This window comes from Rhipicephalus microplus, chromosome X (genome assembly GCF_043290135.1).
Source record: "Rhipicephalus microplus isolate Deutch F79 chromosome X, USDA_Rmic, whole genome shotgun sequence".
NCBI lineage: Eukaryota > Metazoa > Arthropoda > Arachnida > Ixodida > Ixodidae > Rhipicephalus > Rhipicephalus microplus.
In genome coordinates, this window is record NC_134710.1 from 236,689,788 (window position 1) to 236,711,329 (window position 21,542).

The 21,542-nt window shown below is 43.5% G+C and overlaps 1 protein-coding gene across 4 annotated transcripts in view; it reads right to left on the bottom strand.

Annotated features, from left to right (window-relative positions):
* The window catches only part of LOC119187757 (protein NDNF), a 189,019-nt gene that overhangs the window by 42,053 nt on the left and 125,424 nt on the right, over positions 1–21,542 (bottom strand). For all 4 annotated transcript variants that reach the window (XM_075878840.1, XM_075878839.1, XM_037435836.2 and 1 more), the window contains one exon: positions 7,913–8,131. In XM_075878840.1, coding sequence (XP_075734955.1) covers positions 7,913–8,121 — 209 coding nt within the window. In that variant the 5' untranslated portion in view covers positions 8,122–8,131. The remainder of the gene's footprint in view (positions 1–7,912; positions 8,132–21,542) is intronic.

Below are 21,542 nucleotides of genomic sequence, written 5' to 3' on the forward strand. Positions count from 1 at the left end.
CGCTATATAATTACAGTGATCAGCGAATCATTATAATTGGAATAATTATAATAGTTACACGTTCGTAAAACGTCGCGTTACAATGTAAGCTCTGAATGTAGGTCACACCACCAAGTGACATAAATAAGAAAAAAACAAGAGGTCAAAAACAACATCAAAGCAGCTAATAGCATAATTGGGGCTTGCACCGCTTGGTGTTTAATAAGGCTGAGCAGCTAACAGCGAGGCTAGTTACACTAGCTGAATCGGAAAGTTCAGTGCATGAGGACGTATATGCTTCGTAAACATAATGCACAAAATGCTTGCATATTGCGCAGTCCAGCATAACACAATCACCGAATAGAGCGTGATTGCGGAAAACCTTATCGGAATATAGCACATTTGGTGAACATAGAAATGACGTAAGGAGACGGTGACCTCGCTATTTCTCGATTTATTCAAATATATTATTGCTTTTAACTGTAAAACTGCTTGTGTGCTTGCGGGATTTAATTTCACAATATTCTCGCATAATGGGATACCACCTTTTAAAGTTTTCTTCTAAACATCTTGGTAGGAAGCGCACAACGTTTACACAGGAACAGGAAACACAAGCGCTTAAATTCAACTAAACGTTTATTGCAAACGTCCGAGTGTATGAAGAGCTGAAAGAAAAAAAAGCAAAAGGCAGAATAGGAAAAAGCACACGTGCAGTGCCGTACATTACTCAATCATTATTATTAATCACACCACCCCCCAAAAAAAATGTTTTTTGCGCATGAGCGAGATAGAAGGTGCACTAACACACTCAAAGTCATCACGGGTCATTTCTACTGCTTCAACGATCAAATGGATTAGTAAATCTCTGTCACGATTAAAGCGCATGTGTTGTCGAAGTACGACACACAACCGCACTCCTTACAGTAGATCCTCAAGTGACCACCGGTAGCCTTTTGTCCTTTATTATGGTGCTCTTTTCGCCTCTCATTAGTGCATCTTTCAGTGCGTCCAACACCAGCGAGACCACAGAACAATGGCACTCTACAAACAACGGACAGTGCACACTCAATATATTCATTTCAATGCTTAATTTGGCAACCTTTCTTTTCTTTCAAAACAGGACAGGTTTTGCGACACATTTTTGACAGTTTCTCTGGAGCAGACATGACCACTCGGACACAAACCTTATTTCCGATCTCTTTGAGATTGTGTGCTACACCATGGATATAGGGGACAACAGCCGTTTTATACTGCTGCAGGGAAGTGTCATTACACTGCCTATTTCGTTTCTTTAGGTCCCTGAAGAGTGATTCCGCGACGGCTATAACCAGTCGTTGCAGGTAACCTGCTGACTACAGTTGTAAAACCTGTTGCTCAAAGCTTTTTTTCATGACGTGAAAACATGATTTACTTATGGAATTAAAAAGGCACATACGTGTAAGAGACCTCTTGACTACTTTAGTATATATGTGCGGAAGAGAGAGGTAACAATAGATTTTGCTCCTGGGATTATAAAGCAAACAAACTGGGCCATCCTGAAATTTCAAAGAGACATCAAGGAACTCAGCGTGTTCTCACATGGCATTTCATGTGTAATGTTTAGAGGTTGGCAAACCGTGTCAAATACTTCAAGGGTCAAATCAGCAGAACTTTGAAACTCTTTAGCATCACACCTCAAAAGTATCAAATATTCTATCCAAGTGGGCAAAAAAAATATCCCTGAGTACGGGTGCATGAGCCGAACCAATACAAATACTCTGTTTTTGGAGATAAGTGTTCCCATTCCAATTAACAAATGTGGACGTTAAGTATAAAGCAAATAAAGCGAAAAAATTCCCCACTGAAATACCTCAAGTGTTCTGAAAGATCACTGCACCATGTTCAAGTATACACAGTTCGACGAATTCTAGAATCATAGCATGAGGTAAAGAATAGTACAAATCTTTCACATCAACGGACAACGCCTTAATTACTACTTTGACATTCGATACTAAAATTCACTATCTTCTGAGAATTTTTTGTGTGAAACGGATCAATAAATTGAAGGAAATTCAGCTTTCCTGCAGAAAAAACACCACACTATTTTAGCAAGAACCATTCTTCGAAATAATTATCCGGAACAGCATGGTATCATTGTGCGTCTTGCAACTAAAACAACATATCCAATGCCAGTTTATCAGTCTTTATTATCTCTTTGGCCAAATCATGCAATCGAAGGCTGTTGCACAAGTTTTTTTGCAGTTGTTTGAACAGATTTGAGTGATACTTTTGGCTTAATATCGAATACTGACTCTATTCCTACTTGCGCTTTTTCAAAAAAGGAACCTTTTGAGAAAACCCTAAACCGACTAGCCAACATATGTACGGGAGAAAGTGGACTTCACATAAACACAGAACATCGTGTATTGCATTTATTGCTAGTACGATAATAGGTTCTACATAATCTGGAAAGCTGCACATAGCTTTCAACGATCGAAGCGTCATTGCATAAATGATACTTTTACTACGCCCTAACATTGTCATGTCTCACACACACACACACACACACACACACACACACACACACACACACACACACACACACACACACACACACACACACACACACACACACACACACACACACACACACACACACACACACACCGCAAAATTAATGGTCTATTTTTGCAAAGTCACAATACACGATTCGCATAAAAAAGGAAAACTTTGAGGTGGAGAAAAAGACTTAAAAGTAGCCTGGACAAAAGCCTATATACGCGTTTTGCTATAGTGTACTTTGCAGCCACCCATCTGCAAAGGTAACGGCACAAAGGTAATTATGCTCTAATTTGTACCTTTAACGGATATTGAGGACGAAGATGATGAGATAGGCGTTAAGTCAGAATGTATAGGCTGAGCTCGTTTTACTTCGAAACCGGTTCGCGAAGACTGTGGGCCTACTTTTAGTTCAAAATCCCGCTTTTTCGCTTGATCGGGATAAGATTTGGCTATCGACTGATCAGACTTCCTTCACTATTGTCAGAGTTCATTTTACATACGGGTGGCTGCCAGTGCCCTCAGAGCCCAAGATCACGTGTGGTGCGTTTTCTTGCATGCTTCCTTCAGACAATACGCGGCGACAGGCTTTCTCGAGAACGCGCGGTGGGACACAGCCAAGCCGTGCGGCGACCTGTGCGCGCCCACCTATAGATATACGTGCCGCTACACTACGGTCGTTTTTTATTGCCGCTCGCGCAAGACGTGCGTGGCCTCTTAAAGGGGTCTTTGCGTATGCACGCTGTATACAAACTTTCCCCGTGTACGCGTGCAACCGAGATTGTTTCTCCGTTCGTTCTTTCCCTCTCCGCATTCTGGCTTGGTTTGTTGCTCCTTCAAGTTCCTCTCGCGTTTTCCTGTGTAGTTTTGTGTTCGCTACCTCACTTCTCCTATATCTCGGTATCGTATAAGGGAGAAATAATTTGCTCCGCCCGACTCCGCGGTGCACTCGCGGGCACGCAGCCGCAGCTGGTTTCCGAGCGCGCCTTCACTATCGCCCTGTCACGTGGAAGAATGCCCACATTTGTCTCGCAGCAGCCGCACGGCGGGGTTTTCGCCCGTCCTGACAGCGCGACAATCCCGGGCGACTCGTCGCAGACTCGCGTCCAAAGGACGCGGGTGTGCGTTCGCGGAGGACACATGCAGTGCAACGAGAACGCTGCTGTTTCGAGCACGTGTCCCGCGGCTGTGTTTCGCTTCGCCCGCGCGGTCCCGAATGCGTGGTGCGAAGGCCGGGAACAATGATGGAACGCGTTCGCACCGGAGACAACGTATCATTGCAGCCAAGGCCTCCTACATGCTGGGGAAGGCGAGAAGAGATAACTGACCCGCTCGCCTCACGTTCAGCCGGAACCCCTCATTGAGGGCACGTTCTGCAAGTAATTGATGATGAAGCTCTGACAGCCGGATAAGACATAGCCGCAATGAAGACACTGTATGGGATTGTGCGAATGAATAAGCGATTCCACGTCACAGGACAACTCTGGTGCACGGTTCCAAATTGTGGTTGCCGTCTCCGAAAAAAAAAAAAAAACCGAGCCTCCAATAATGTGTGTTTTCTTGCATTCTCACTTTTATTATCTATTCTGTGATTTAACGTCAACCAAAATACCGAAAGTAAATAGATACATGACTCCTTGTGAATCTTTGTGCTAAATATGTTTTAATTTAGGCTACAGATTTGCACAAATTTGCAGATTACCTTGCTTCAGAAAATAAAAATTTCATATACCATCGTGGGTCATTTGTCAGCACTGTGCAGCCACATCTACTCTGAAAATAACTTGCATGCGACTTTTAGCTACATAGAAACTTCAAGGATATCATTATCTTTATTTTAAAAAAAAGCCTACTTACGGAACTGATTTCACGACAAATGATGGCGTTAATGGGTTCAGCACTGGAGCGACGTAGCGACGCATGATATCTTCTTTTTTGATATTATTGCGATAGTAAGTGTATGGACAGTCTCGGCTGGTGTCTGCTGGAGGCGCCGCCGTCATTCGCGTATATATATATATATATATATATATATATATATATATATATATATATATATTTGAAGTATGCATGTGAGAGGTAGTGGCCAGATACTGCACTAGGGCGGCCAATCCTTCTCTGGTGAGGGAGTGCGTTCCCGGCGGTGGTTACCGGTGAGGCCGCACCCCAGGCCTCTAAATGCAGTTCTATCAACACGCGCATTTTTTTATCCGGTTGGGAACTGCGCGGCACCGGGAATCGAACCACGAACCTTTTGCATGCGAGGCGGTTGCTCTAACCACTACGCCATCGCCGCATTATCCCACCAGTAATGATAGAAGAAGTCAGAAAAGCTTTGGAGAGCATGCAAAGAGGCACAGCTGCTGGTGAGGATCAGGTAACATAAGATCTGCTGAAAGATGGAGGACAGATTGTGTTAGAAAAACTAGCCACCCTGTTTACGAGGTGTCTCCAGACGGGAAGAGTACCAGAGTCTTGGAAGAACGGTAACATCATCTTAATACATAAGAAAGGAGATGACAAGGACCTGAAGAATTACAGGCCAATCAGCTTGCTCTCTGTAGTATACAAGCTATTTACAAAGGTAATTGCTAACAGAGTAAAGAAAACATTAGAATTCAGTCAACCAAAGGAACAAGCAGGATTTCGAACAGGCTACTCGACAATCGATCACATTCATACTATCAATCAGGTAATATAAAAATGCTCAAAATATAACCAACCACTATACATAGCCTTCATAGATTACGAGAAGGCGTTTGATTCAGTAGAAATATCAGCCGTCATGCAGACACTGTGGAATCAGGGCGTCGATGAAGTATATATAAGCATCCTGGAAGAAATCTACAGGGGATCAACTGCTACCATAGTGCTTCATGAAGAAAGCAATAAAATACCAATCAAGAAGGGTGTAAGGATCGGGGACACAATCTCCCCAATGCTATTTACCGCATGCTTACAGGAGGTTTTCAGAAGCCTAGAACGGGAACAGTTAGGGATAAGAGTTAATGGAGAGTACCTTAGTAACCTGCGCTTCACCGATGACATTGCATTGCTGAGTAACTCAGGGGACGAATTGCAACTCATGATTACGGAGTTAGACAAGGAGAGCAGAAAGGTGGGTCTTAAAACTCATTTGCAGAAAACGAAAGGAATGTACAACAACCTCGGAAAAGAGCAGCGTTTCGAGATAGGTAATAGTGTACTTCAAGTTGTAAAAGACTATGTCTACTCAGGGAAGGTAATAACCGCAGAACCGAACCACGAGATTGAAGTAACTAGAAGAAAAAGAATGGGGTGGAGTACATTCGGCAAGCACTCTCAACTTATGACAGGTATATAGATTGCCACTATCCCTCAAGAGGAAGGTATATAACAGCTGTATCTTGCCGGTACTTAGCTACGGAGCAGAATCCTGGAGACTTATAAAGAGGGTTCAGCTTAAATCGAGGACGACGCAGCGAGCAATGGAAAGAAAAATGGTAGGTGTAACCTTCAGAGACAAGAAGAGAGCAGAGTTGATTAGGGGACAAACGGGGGTTAAGGATATCATAGTTGAAATAAAGAAGAGGAAATGGACATGGGCCGGGCATTTAGCGCGTAGACAGGATAACCGCTGGTCATTAAGAGTAACCAACTGGATTCCCAGAGAAGGGAAGCGGGATAGGGGGAGACAGAAGGTTAGGTGGGCAGATGAGATTAAGAAGTTTGCGGGTATAAATTGGCAGCAGCAAGCATAGGACCGGGTTAACTGCGGAATAGGGGAGAGGCCATAGTCCTGCAGTGGACGTAGTCAGGCTGATAATATATATATATATATATATATATATATATATATATATATATATATATATATATATATATATATATATATATATATATATATATATATATATATATATATATATATATATATACAGACGAGCCCGTCCTTTCCGGACGGGCTCGTCTGCGCGAGCGCTTATCTTGCAAGCGAACAAAGGGGGGTGTTTATGGTTGCTGCGCTATCTCTGCAGCGATCAGCGTGCGCCTTCTGCCCCAACAGCAGGCAGGACCTTCTACGGGCTGCACTCTCAACACACACACACACACACACACACACACACACACACACACACACACACACACACACACACACACACACACACACACACACACACGCACGCACGCACGCACACACACACACACACACACACACACACACACACACACACACACACACACACACACACACACACACACACACAAACGCGCGCGCACGCTATTATTTGGAAAATGTCCACACATGTCAGTATGTATGCGCTAAAGAACGGTAACAGCGAATAGCGAAAACAGCATTCGCTTTGGCTATATGTGTACCGATATATTTCTGTGATTTTGGCTATTTTTTTCTTTTGAGACGTTTGTATTTCGTGGTTGTCCTAGCGGCGTTCTCTTTACCTTTTCATGATTGGACAGTGAATTATGTAAGCGATGGCACTCCTCACCTTCTGATTGCCCCTTGTTGCTTAGTAGCGACTAATCAACCTAATAAATAGCTTCGAATTCAAAGGCAAATATAATAACATAATATAATCGCAATTCGATATTGTATCGCCATGCCCTAATATTTTTCACGTGCCGCAAGACAACGCGCACTTGTATGTTCGAAACTTAAAACTGCGGGCAAACTTTTTAAAAACGTTAGGCGCTGTTCCCAAGCTACAGCGAATTTTGAGAGGTGCTACGTGAATAATTTCGCGTGTTGTAGCAATCTCTAAGATTGTAAAATTCGCTTCAGGCTGAGTGCATCCTGTCATTTCTGTCAACAGGAAACGAACTACCCACATCGACCGAGACACCTGCACCTCTTCAACACCTATATAAATGACCTAGCTAATGAAATACCGCGCTACATTATGTCTCACATGGCTACGTGAAATGGTGCAATTGAGATCTCAGAAGAAATTTTCGACCATTTCACTCCTGTGGTGCCTTGAAATCTTGGCCCTCTAGTGGGAGGGGAATTTATTTGGTCACCACAGCCAGGATCAGCTGCGCTGAGCAGCAAGTAGACGTGAGTATTGATCGCCGTTGATGACTCCTGAATGGGTTGTAAATTTTCTTTCTTTCGCTCCCGTGTTTATTGTGCTCGGTGTGCCACTACCCTGTTATCACAAACGTGACTGATGCGGCTGCTCTCTCGACGTGCAGAAAGGCCTGATAATGCTTGGAATTAGTGCTTTGGGCATGTTATGTGTTTGGCGCTCCCTGGTGTGTATTGCTTCCTTTTTAGTCGTACCTGCCTCAACCTGTATGAAAGGCGTACCACCATGCAGACCTTCCGAATACCTATTAAGCAACCCCGCAATCTCTCTCTCTCTCTAAGAAACAAACTCAAGTTGTAGACGTATACCTTCTTATTTGATCCTTAAACACGAACACGTTGACTTCTCCGTTCTCAGGTACCACGTTGTTATCGTAGAAGATTTCCGGCCTGTGCTTAGCGAAGTGGAAGGGCCTCTGCGACTCTGGCCTGGACGGTGACGATTGCCGCCGCAGGTCCACCGCTACGGCGGCTTCCCCACGCAGCAGAAGGCACACGAGCAGCGCCAACCACGGCATAGCTTGAGTGCTGCCAATAAAAGAAGGAAAAAAAAATTATCGTCACTGGCATCATGTTTACAGGGGTAAGCTTGAACAGAGACGGCAAGCCAGAAACAAGACGCACGGCGTCCTGTCTACGTTCTTCCTAACGTTTTAAGCGCACTCCTAATGAAAAAAACAAGCAGCCCAAACATGTGCGAGCCACTCCACAGGGCTTGTATATGTAGGAGTGATTACAGTACAAAAAAAGAGGAGGAAAAAAATACGTGCCAGCAGGATCACAAATCCACTGGTTGCTCCACGCTGTGGTAAGGAGTTGAATGAAGATAGAAATGATAGAAGACATGATTAGTATAAAATCATAAAAAACAATCAATGTACCATGTACTACACTGATCGTAATGTAGCGCATGCATTGTAACGCACAGCACTTCAGTCTGTTATTCAATACAAGTGCCCCTCAACGTCTTCTATAGGGTCAGCGTGATCTCAACCAGTGTCCTGAAATTATCGTCTCCCACAGAAGACAATTGCTCATTATGTTAGCAAACACATACTTGACCAGCAACACGTTCTTCTTGTCTTATTTGTTTGGAACTTTTTGTCAAGGCGCAGGGAAGCGAGTTATTTCCCGAAAATAATGCGTAGTGGTCATCTCATATATGCCGAATTTATACGGCTCCCAGCCATTACTATGTTAAAATCAATGTATTCCAAAGTGCACGCGTAAGCCAGCTGTGAGGCATGCCTCATATCGGAGGTGGCTGTTCATTCAGAAACAGCGTTACAACTCTCATAAAATGAAGCCTCTTTTCTGGAGCAGGAGAAAATGCAGTGCGATTTTCGTTTTCAGCGTTTACGCTTTCACCGCCAGTCAGAAATGTATACATTTCTATTTATTGTTACGCATGCGTAACAATACGCAATGCTGCATATACAAGAAGCTTTTATGAACACCACCCGTTATTTATTCTCCTCTTGGCACTGTGTTCTCAGTTGTATAGGGCCCAGTAGTCAGTGGTTACCTCGTTGAGAGTGTCACGATAGGTAATTCGTCTCGCAACAAAATATTCGAAGCTGCACAACCAACGAAAACAAAAGGAAGCCGTTATTATATGGAAGTGTTGAAAATTGCGAAGGGAACCAAGCACATAATGAAATAATTAATTCTAAGAGCGTAACTGTAGGATGGCGACAAACCGGCAACTACAGATAGTAAACTTTGCCAACCCCTCTAATTCATCCCCAGTCCTCTTCATATCCTATAAATACTCCCGTTGAACTGTACCACGGGTTACTTAAACCTTGCTTTTCCATTTCTGAATACCGTATAAGGTGTTAGCAGGCTCCTGCTACAAGGCAGCCTGAGTGTCCCGCACCGTACTTGGTCAAACCGAGAATGGTGCACGCGTGGAGGTCTAAAAGTGCTTCTGCATGGCGGCCAACTCTCAGTGCTGCTGTGACGAACCAGCGACGTTGATGGCATCACGTGAGGGCTCGCGATGTCGGCCGCTGTGACGGGCCGGCGTCAACTACGTCACAACGTCGTCAGGACAGAAGGCGCGAGGCGAGCATTCTGTTTGAAGACGTACGAGCGAGGGCCTATTTCGACTGTCGTGCGCGCGGTGACATACCGCCAGCTGCAGCTTCCGGCAGCAGCGCTATCTGGTGCGCGGACTGGTCGCCCATACCGGTTTCGATATCGCAAGCGCACGTGAGAGCCCTGCTGCTTCTGCAAGTGCGGCTGGAATTCTCGAATCCAGAGAATCGTGACCTTTTTGCCCAAGAAAAGCGGTGCCGACCTCGGCGCGAGCAACGGGAAGCGCGGTCCCTCGTGTTTTGAAGCCGTGGGCCACATGGAAGACGCATTCTCGGGGGCCACGCACTTTTCACCTCGGGACTATGGAAGTGGGGCCGTCATTTCCATTTCAATGATCTCCAGTCACATCCTTGGTTTGTTTCTCACTCCATTGTTTTTTGCTTGACGCCGATGTTACAGGCCAGAATAATTATGTGCAGCGCTATATTTTTCCACTGGCATTTCAATACTATTGAGCATAGTTCATTTATTTCTTTCTCGAGGTCAACGAGCAGGATGTATGTTGCACAAGATTAATGTCTGCACGTGAACGGGTATATAAGAAAGAGGAAATAAAACATGTGCCTACTTGCGCTCCCATCTTAACTATAATAAATGCACTCGGTCGCTTGAACAAGGCTGGCCGCATATTCTCTGAGCACTGGGTTTGTTGAGGTCATACGGAATACTCACTTCCTCGCTTTATGCGCACGTTTTGTTAGCTGTTTTTCGTACCTCTTCACTTTTCATGTCCCCGCATTTTTTTTTATCATAATACGACGTTGCAAACCAGACCCATAATTGGCTAACCCTTCTACCTATTCCTCTTTAAGTTATTTGAGCACAATGAAAAGTCAAACTGAACCTTGCAGATTACATTGAAGAAATTTAGTGAGGAACTGCGCGTCTCTCACGGTGTTTGTCACACAGCTGTGCCATCTTCTTGGAAAGCGATAACCTCTATGGCTTACAGTCTTTGCAATAATTGTCACATACATAAAAATGTTAGACATCTATGCATATTCCTCCATATAGTTGTCGATTATTAGCACTATTGTACGGCAGTAGAAGCAGAGCCTTTGTGTCATTATTTTTGGAGAAGTCACCTTTACACTTATTTCTAGTAAAGTGAAACCCACCAAGTTTAAAACAGAATGGATGAGGTGGTGCACAGTATTGCTACTGGAGAATTTAAGACGTCAATCTAGGTGGGCGATTGCTCCACCTGAACAAGTGTGTAAGTGACGCTGTGATTAACCAGCGCAAAACAATTCAGCGTCTGTCTGAGAAGCGATCCGAGAAAATGCGAGGCTGGCACATGAAATATTGCGGAATCCTTTGAAAGCACAGGTTGTTGCAGTCAAGTATACGGAATCTTCTCCTTTTATGTTCTCGGAAAGAGTACACTGCTTTCTACAGATTTCGGGCTCGACCACAAAAAACGTTCGACGTATCTAGTTTCGTTTTATTGTTTCCAGAGTAGACGAAACTGTACGTCCAGCATCGATCAAATAGGCCAGTGTATAGGCAAACCCTCACATTCGGTGTAGGTAGTGTTGCTCTCTGTTGACTAAACCCCATAATTACGTAGGTAGTATGTCGTGCGATCCAAAGTGACAGGGAGCAAGTACAGACGTTGAATTTCATGACTGATATTTCTTCGGAGTTCTGACGTTACATATATGTGGGGGCGTGAGAGTGCTGTTTCTGTAAGAAGAATGAATTTACTGTTATTCGCAATGAAGAAACGAGAAAAAAAAAGAAGGCGGGGAATTAGCAATGAAAGTGGTCGAATGAACATAAGGAAGCTTTCGTGGGTAGATGTTTGTGTTGTTGAAGTATTTAATTTTAGGGACTTCCGTGAAAATTCGATAACAATAATCGTTAGGGTTTTACACGCCAGAACGATTATGATATGAGGCACCATGATATGATAATGAGGCACGCCGTCATGGAGGGCTCCGGAAATTTCAACCGCTTGGAGCTTTTTAATGTGCACCTAAATCTAAGCAGCCGGGCCCCTGAAATTTCATCTCCATCGATATGCAACCTCCGCGGCCAAAGTCATAACCACGTACTTTAAGCCTCATGAAAGTTTGTCGGTCGATGAACGATGGAAAAGTTCATTCAACGCATACAGCTTTGAGTCGATAAGGAGTGAGTCAGCAAGGTATATGAAGAAAAATGGAGGCGTGCTTTTGTAACTGTAGCAGTCGGGTTTGGGCCTCAGTCTGCATAAAATATTTTGGGGTAAAAAAATGAAATTATCGCAACTTGCACCAAGTCACACAAGGCTGTGCCATGGTAGAGCTGGTAGGCGCAGATCTGGTCCTCGCTTGGCTAGGCTTTTACCCTGGCACCTCGATCTTTCTGACCCCTTGCTACATGGCTATGCTTGATGCTTTTTTTGTCTTGTTTTATTTTTGAAATATAATCTTTCTTTCTCTCTCTGTCTATTTTTTTCTGTCTTTATCTTCTCTATATATTAAGTCTCTCAAGTTCTGCCCATTTTCTTTTGATGTTCCCTTCTTTTATGTCTCTCTTAGTGGCCGTTTTCCCGCCTTCTGCCTCTTTGAATTTTTTCTTTCTTTGTTGCATTTATTTCTCGATATTTTTCTCTTTCTATTGCTGTCAATACCTTAATTTTTCTCTCACTGCAGTTGTTCCCTCGAGCACTTTCTTTTTCTTTTTCTTTTTCTTCGGATTCATTTCCTTCTCAATCTCTTCTTGTCTCTCTAAACATTCTCTCGACTTCTATCTTTCTTTCCTTTCTATGTCATTTTATCTTTCTCTATTTCCGAGTTTCCACTCGCTCTTCCCCCTTTTTTATCCTCCCCCCTTCAAGTATGTTGTTCTTATGCTCACTTCCCTTTCCCACTCCTCCATTATACTTTACTTTGCAAGGCTATAATATGCTTGAATTGCTTGCCTGGACAGCCTAGTTATTAAGGCGCTCGCCGGGGGACCGTGGATACGCGGGTTCGAGTCTCACCTCGCCAAGAATTTTGCACAAAATATTCTGTCTTTCACTGTCTTTACTTATTTTTCTTCTTTCTTTTTTCTCTCGCTCTTTGTACTTGTGCTCTTGCCCAGCAGAGTTATTACAAACCATGCCAGAGAAATTGCCACACGTGCACTAGGAGCGAAGATGAAGAGGAGCACGAAGAGAGGGCGTGGGGGCTCATCATGATGATGATTTATGTTCGATCTCAAGCAACGCCGTCGGCTGTAGGACTGTGTCTAGAACACAATTTGCGATACACAGCGTGCTCTGTTGCGTAGATAACTCATGTGGCGGCTTCGCAGAGACTCCATCTATACATAAAGTATATACATGGAGTATACACCAGTGCGTCGATAACTTCTTTCCAATGTGCATGCTATGGTCACACAAAGACCAGCTAATCTGTCCAATCACGTGTGGCACTAATACCACTCAGCAATGCTTAGGTATGACCACTGCTCGCACATATCCACAAGAAAGACATTCGTCTGTGTCTGAATTTCTGTAACCTTCGAATAAGGACGTGTTAATTAAAGTTGTGTCGCGTCTCCTTCCTGGCGTCTCAGGCTCTCGCGACCTGCAAGCTATTTGAGTTAAGTGAGTCTTTTTGTGACGATCAGTTCATTCATTGTGGTTCAGTGGTCCTCATGTTCTTCAGCTGCGAATTCGATTGGAGTTTTAGGGCCACAATGCTCAAGGAAGAGGCGACAGATAAAGGCTTCGTGAATGCCATCACAATGGTGACTTAGACATGATACGCAACCTTAGAGCATGTTATGGCTTCATTCTGTTTTTAGTGTTCCATTTTCACTCGCAGAAGGAGAGCATCTAGTTCACCAGCATTAAACTACAGCCACATCAACTTCAACGGTACAACTATTAGTCTACTAAAAAGAAAACAGATCACTGTGAGAATGGGTTCTGTATACTTTCTCTTGGGGCTGCTTAGTATAGTCATTTAAACTCTGCTATGGTCTGTGGCCAAGAAGTACCTTAAATAAAAACTCAAAAAAAAAACTCAACAATAACTACTACTGTACGCAAAACTAAAGACGTTCTTGGCTCTGTAGGTTGTCATTGGCATGGCCCGGCCGTGGTGGTCTAGTGGCTAAGGTACTCGGCTGCTGAGCCGCAGGTCGCGGGATCGAATCCCGGCTGTGGCGGCTGCATTTCCGATGGAGGCGGAAATGTTGTAGGCCCGTGTGCTCAGATTTGGGTGCACGTTAAAGAACCACGGGTGGTCGAAATTTCCGGAGCCCTCCACTACGGCGTCTCTCATAATCATATGGTGGTTTTGGGACGTTAAACCCCACAATTCAATCAAATGAATCAATGTAATTGGCATCTCATCAACTATGCAGTAAGACACCTCCGTGTAAGTTCCCACAAAAGTACCACTCGTGAAAAGGCTCAACAGCGAGAACTTCGAGTTTAGCATTCACAAGTTTACACGTGAACTGGCAAGTTACCATTAGAGAAAATTGTGCAAACCACCGCTGCTAAGGAGGTGTCACGAAAGCTCGTCAGCGAGTGGGAGGATGTGGAAGGGGGGATCACGGCTGCATTTTGAGGCTGAAGGGATATGTTATGAAGACGACGAGATGGTGTTGGTGTGGTGGTCTCACCAATGACACCAAATATCTGTAAAAATCGCCACACCATCTAAAGAATAACAACACCTCAAGAGTTTTTTAAACAAAATAAAACAAAACAAAAAGAAAGAAAAACTGCACGAGTGCTTTGAACGTTATGCTCTATAATCTTAAAAGCATCGACATCTTAAGTTCAATTCGGCAGCGTATGCCGCTAGCAAAATTGTTGCTTTTTCAAAAAATTTTGTCATACGCTGCGTACGATTGCGAAAGGCATTCGTGCACGCAAATACGACGATTATTATTATTATTATTATTATTATTATTATTATTATTATTATTATTATTATTACTATTATTAGTCTTATTATTATTCATTGGTATAGTACAAGGACAGAAAGAAAACGGAAGCACCAAGCTGACAACTTCTACCGAGAGGGCACAGAGTGCCTGCCTGCCTGCTCTTTACAGATAATTAGGTACAATAGATGAAAGGAAGATTGAAAACAGGCACTGAGAAATCACACAAGCTACGAAACATATATGTACGATTAATGCTATCTGATATAGACACTGCGGTGACCACTATTTGCATGCACAAAGTAGTTACTAATTGCAACTTTTGTACACGGAAACCACAAGGTAGGTGATACAGCTTCCCACCCTTTGCCACTTAGAAAGGTAGACAAAAAGAAAAACAACGGAAATATAGGAGTGTTGGTTTCAAGCGGCATATCTGTCTTATGTTGCTGTTCTTTTCCTTTGTATTTCGCGGAGCTTGTGTTCAGAACTCGTGATAAGAAACCAGTCTAGCCTAGCCGTTAAGTGGAGCTTGAGTAATGGTTGATGCCTTGTAGGCGTTTCAACTTCTCAAAGAGATCCACATCAACTGTTTTTCTCGGCGATCTCTTCAAGAAACGACAGCGCACTGCCTTTCACTTGATTTATTACCTGAGGCGTTTCCTGGTAAAACTGTCGAAGCATATTAGCCTTCCGGTGGGAGAGTTATGTAGGTCGAGATTAGTCTGACCGAAAAGAGCAAATGACAGAATCACTAACACACACAAGAAAAAAATAGTAATAACTATACAAACTTGGCGCTTAACCTAGAAACTATTCATGAATATTAACGCTTAAGATGGTTAACTACGGACTTTCTTATGGATGGATGAACTCACGCCAGGAAGGTCCAGGCAGCAGACCACAACGAGACCATTTGACTTGCAAAAACGCAGCATGGTGTCTCTACCGTCCACATCGTGCCGTCACACGCAAAAACAAAGCGTGGAAAGTAAAAGAAAGAAAAAAACAACAGGGGGCAAGCCATGATGGTGTCTGAGAGGCCAGAGTGCCTGTCTCTAAATAAATAGGCGTGGCTTGCTTGAGTGGTGCACGTGTCTCGCGTCTCAAGGCGCGTTTCGGTGGCGTGGGCAAGAAACCCGAGAAGAACAAGCTTAACGGGATTCTGCAACGGAAACTTGCCGAAGCAGTAGTTTCTTTGCCTTTCTTTCGCCCTCCTTCTCCGTTTGTCATTGGGTATTATGATTCCCCCTGCAGTGGATGCAGCACTTAGTATACACGGAGAGTCATACAGAATGAAGCGACTTGCCCTTTTGTCATGTTCGTATTCCAAGCGACGAACCTTTAAACAAGTATAGCGGCCGTGACTGTTTAGCTCTAATTATTCGGGGAATGGAGGTGTCAAGATGTGCATAAAAATAGTGATGATTGACTAGTGAATAAACAACAAATGTGAAAGAAGTGTTGGTTTGTCAAAGAGGTATATATATATATATATATATATATATATATATATATATATATATATATATATATATATATATATATATATATATATATATATATATATATATATATATATATATTTCTGTGAAAGCATCGACCAACTCTCTCCTACTACCTTAGGTAGCAGTGGTGCTTGCAGCAATGTACAAAATTGTGTGTTTCGTGAATATAATAATCTTACTCAGAGAACTACCGACAATAACGGGCACGCCTTCGCGAGTAGGCTGGGGCAAAAAAGGACTAGGAAAGAGTGCTCTGTCTTATATGTTCTGTTACCTGTTGCAAAACAGCAGGTGTTACGCCATCACAACCAGACATACACATAGCCGTTACATGTGTAACGGGCCTGCAGCTGTTACGTTGTGTCGTGTCTGACCTCGTGCAGGCACCCACTATCTAGGCTAATCCTCGTCTGCCGGTATTGGCTTCGAGACATTCTTGGCGTACTGACAAATGCTGTCCACGGCACCCGGAAAACTTGTCGAGGGAGAAAGATGCCCGACCGTTTGCGACAGCCGAGCTGCAGGTGAAGGGGCGGCCGAGGTGAGAAGGGCAAGCGAGAGAGGTGGAAGCCACGGCTCTTGAGCAAGGCCCTAGCACCAGGCTGTCTGCGACGGTGGCCAAAACTGCGCGCGTACGCACGTCTGCATGCAGGGACGCACGGCGATTCTTGGCAACCACTTCAACACGGTGGCAGGTGCGAGTCCCCCCCCCCCCCCGTGGGGGAGGGGGGGGACTGCCGTGTTAAGGGAAGGAGCCGCATAGAGCGCGGGTGAGGTGGTAGGTGGCGGCACCATTGTATAAGCACCGCGGAAGGGAGGGGTTGGCGTTGTGATCACTTCTACGTCTTTTTTTTTACATATATGTTTAAAAAACTATTCTATAGAGTGAGGGTGCGCCCTTGTAATGCTCGTGAGCCGAAAGAAAATTCGTTCTTCGTTTCCTTGAAGATTCAGTGGCGAGAATAAAAGAGAGTGAAGCACTGCTATTGCCTCTGGTCCTGTCAGGATCAGTGGCTTAAACTGTGACCAAGTACGGAGTTGCTATGTGAGCGTGCATATCAAATATTCGGCAGCTTTTGTGACCTATCCGTCAATCTGGTACTTGTATACTGTAGATAACACTCCGCTTTTTATTTCATTAAATATTGAAGTTCGTTAAATAATAAAACTGGAGGTATATAGATCTGCATAAAATTCACCTTGACTATTAGGGCAGAATGGAACGGGCAAAGGACGGCTCAAATGAAACATTATTGTTCCATTCATATACATCTTACACTCATTAAGGTTATGTGTCGCATACGTGACGCATAGCTACCATATTACACTTTTACTCGCACAGTTCGAAATTGCACTGTTGTTTTTAATTGACAAAATGTAGAAAATAGCTTGCCAATAGGCAGCAATCTTACGCAGCATTCATGCCGTGGTTGGAGCTGCTGACAAGCATGCCGCGCGCTTAATTGATATCCTCGTTAAAAATGTCGGCTGTGCGGACAGACCTTGCGCTTTCAGAAGAGCGTGAACTTTTGGCGGCGGACCAAACAGCGGTGCCTTGAATGGCATGTTCTTGTTCTTCGTCATTTCGTATTGTATACAGTTCTATATGCTGGTCGAGTCCTTGCTGTCTACATTCTCGGCTGTCCTCTCTTCTGTCAGGCGCCACAAGCCCAAATACTTGCTTATATTTTCTCTGCACTCTTTCAGGGAACAATGAAGCGAGAGCAAAAGAGGGCGGGTGGTACATGCGCTGTGTTGGACTATAGCCACGCAAAGTGAAAAAAAAAAGTTTACATTGAGAGCTACGACTACCGGTCATATATACGGAAGGCAGTGCGAAGGACAACAAAACGCTCTGAGACAGCTTTCTTCTGGTCACGCTCTTGACGTTCAGCCGTAATTGACGACTTGCTTTTTTGTCATACTAGTTTTGTACAGTGATTTGTCTTTTCCATCGACAACTAAAGCAATGTCAGTAGTCTGTGCTGGACGTGATAAAGTATTCGCGTCAGGGAAGTGCCGATTGTGCATACTAATGGTCACTGCTATCTTGCGCGTGTACACAGTCATTTGCGTGTGCTAGTGGTGTCACAAGTAAGCTATGTAATGGCTGTTCGGACAAGGTTGCGATGAATGACTGTTCGGCAGCTTTTGCGTGACACTTCTGGCAATATGCCGCAAAGCCACCTCTCGAATACTGTGACGTACAACGGAGCTGCTCTTTCATCACACGATTTAAGTAACGATATGTCGAGTATGGTGTTGGGCAGTGGCCAAACCCTTTCTTGTTGATCGTTTACAAAACACGAAAGCACGTCATTTCAACTTGGTTTCTGTTCCACTTGGTGTGGTGACTTGCCAGTTTCCTTACATTTTGTTCGGGAGAGCCAAAACGTGCGGCATGCTATATGCATCTACTCGACACGAAGCATCAATCAAAGTGAAGGACTCTTGCCAAGGACTGCATTTCCTAGTGATAAGAATTCAAGGGATCGCAAAGCATCACAGTTTCGCGTGTCCTTGAGCCAACTCGTGTGGAGGAGAAGACCTAATGAGGAAATGGTTGTGTGTTGCTCTGAAAGCACGTGCCTTTCGGTGTGAACCAAATTGCTGCCATTGAGATCATTTGTCACGCTTTTAATCAGCAAAGAGGAGTCATTTTACTTGAAACCTCCATCATCATATCGATCGTCCTATCTGCAGCCGGTACGAGAACAAACCAGGAACAGATGGGTGTCGCGATTATGCTTTATATAGTGTCTTATGTTGCATTATTTCAGTGTTCATACGATGTAGCTTCACTAGTAAACCATCGTGCCACTTTCAATATTTTCAGTCGTTTCGATCTAAGTCAAAATAGGTTTCAAGCACGCTTCTCGTATAATGAAACTGAACTCGCACCTCTGCTTCGTGGCATTCATGCAAACGTTAATTTAAATAGAACCGTTGAAACCTTAACGTAGCTTTTCGCGCGAAATACACACGAGAGACGGGCCACCTCTCGTATCCGTTTCTCGTGTTTATTTCACACCAAAAGCTACGTTAAGAATGAACCAACTCGCCCAACAAGTCACTCCGTTGAAGTCCTCATAACTGATTTTGAAACGGCCATTCGCAAAGCCCCCACACACGCTTACTATTAAAGCTCCTGTGAAGTCACCCACAAGAACTTGTCTTAAAATGGATTAAACATTTTGTTACTAACTGACGGCAGTTACCCAATGCAAGTAATACTTCTCGAATTTTATCTCCTGCAGGTTTTATGTCACGTGCCACAAGGTACGGTGTTCCCTAATTTATATTACCTACTTGCTTTGTAATATTTGTGCAATAATATGCCTGTTTGCATATGGCTACGTCTTCTATCGCCTGATCCCTGACGTCAGTGGTAATAGATCATCGGCGCAACCGATAACATGACACTCCTACAAAAATGTACTAAAATTAGATGAATGTCCCAATGCCTGATTTTTGCATACTGAAGAATATTTTTGTTTTGCTTTTGTATGTGGCATGTGCACTCAGTATATAAATACTTTATTAACGACAACAAAACATCACATTTTTTCTAATTACCTAGGCATTACTCTAGTCAGTGACCTAACTTGGGCATTGGGCAACGGTAGTATGCAGGTGTTCTGTGATATACTTAAGATTACTGACGACACTAACCACACTTTAAGCTAACACAGGCGGAATACAACACATGCTGCTCCTTCTGTAAAGCCATTAGCTTACACAACACTGATCCAATCGAAATTAAAATACGTTTTCTCTGCTTGAGACACTTTTGAACACGTTCTATCTTGTCTAATTCATCATCATCATCAACCTGACTACGCCCACCGCAGGGCAAAGACCTCTCCCATGTTCCGCCAATCGACCCGGCCATGTGCTTTCTGCTGCCCCGTTATACGTACAAACTTCTTAATCTCATCGACCCGCCTAACTTTCTGTCTCCCCTTCGTGCATTTGCCTTCTCAGGGAATCCAGTTAGTTACCGGTAATGACCGGTGGTTATCCTGCCTGTATACGCACTACGTGCCCGGCCCATGTACGTTTCTTCTTGATTTCAGCTATGACATCCTTAACCCCGGTTTGTTCACTAATTCATTTTGCTCTCTTCGTGTCTCTTGAAGTTAAACCTGTCATTTTGCTTTCCGTGACTCACTGCGTCGTTCTCAATTGAAGTTCAACCTGTCTAATTGGATAGATAGTAAACCACACCGGGAAATACGTATACTCTGTTTACTCTTACACTCTTGGTGCGACTAGCCTAAAAAATTACAACTACGTTGAATAATAAAGAATAAAAAAACGTCTAAAAAAGCAAGGCTTTCACTGTATTTCGTTTCATTTTGCCTAACTGTTCTCCCATCAATTCAGCGTTTCTCATTTCTCAACACAACACTCATGTTACAAGTTGGTATCTTCAGTCGTTTTTTTTTATGAAAACAGCCATAGTCTGCAATATTACTCCTTCGGCCATCGTCCTTCAAGTCAATATCAGCTAACGCATTTTTTCACTTAGTGCTCACGTAAAATCTTGTGTATTTGAGGTATATTAACTAAATGAATATATAAACAAACAAACAACTAACCAAATGAACAAATCTACATGTCATATCTTAGACTACAAGAGTCATTGATTGTCGCTTAGTATGCCTCAACGAAAATCGACAGCCTCGAGATTGACCAAGCAGCAGGTACTTATAAGAAAAGGAGCTCTGAGTAATTTTCTTCACTTCGATGAATTTGTTTACTCTGAGGGAAATTATTATTTCACCAGGACAGTCCAAGCCGTATTCACAATAATGAAAGACAGACAAGCAATGAACGAAACAAACATCGAAGTTATACATAAGATGCTGATCAAGTACAGCATGCCTCCTTTGTAGATGAGCAATATTTCTGCTTGGTGGCTTATATGGGTCTTCTGATTAAAATAAAAGAAAATTACGGTGTTTGACGTCCCGGAGCTCCAGTTGTTTAATGAGCACCTAAATGTGAGTGCATAACGAAGTTGCTGCATTACGTCCACAACGAAATACGGTCACCGAAAATCGGTTTGATGAGTAAACATTATGAGTGGCGCTAATCAAGCACGTTCTGCAAATAAGTCTCGCGCAATGAAACGGTATAATTTAAGGGATGAGCTACAATTTTTCAATATTTTTTTTGGACGGGAGGGGGTACGTTACACTACTTGTGCGTACACCTGAATTTGTGTCTACATCATCATCATCATCAGCATCATCATCATCATCATCATCATCATCACCATCATCATCCTGCCTACCAGTCAACTCAGTCCTATGCTTGCTGCTGCCACTTTGTACCTGCAAATTCCTAATCTCATCTGCCCACTTAAATTTCTGTCTCCCCTTCACCCGCTTGCCTTCTCCTGAAATTTAGAACTTTGTCATGTAAGCAAATATGTTTGAAGCATAAATACT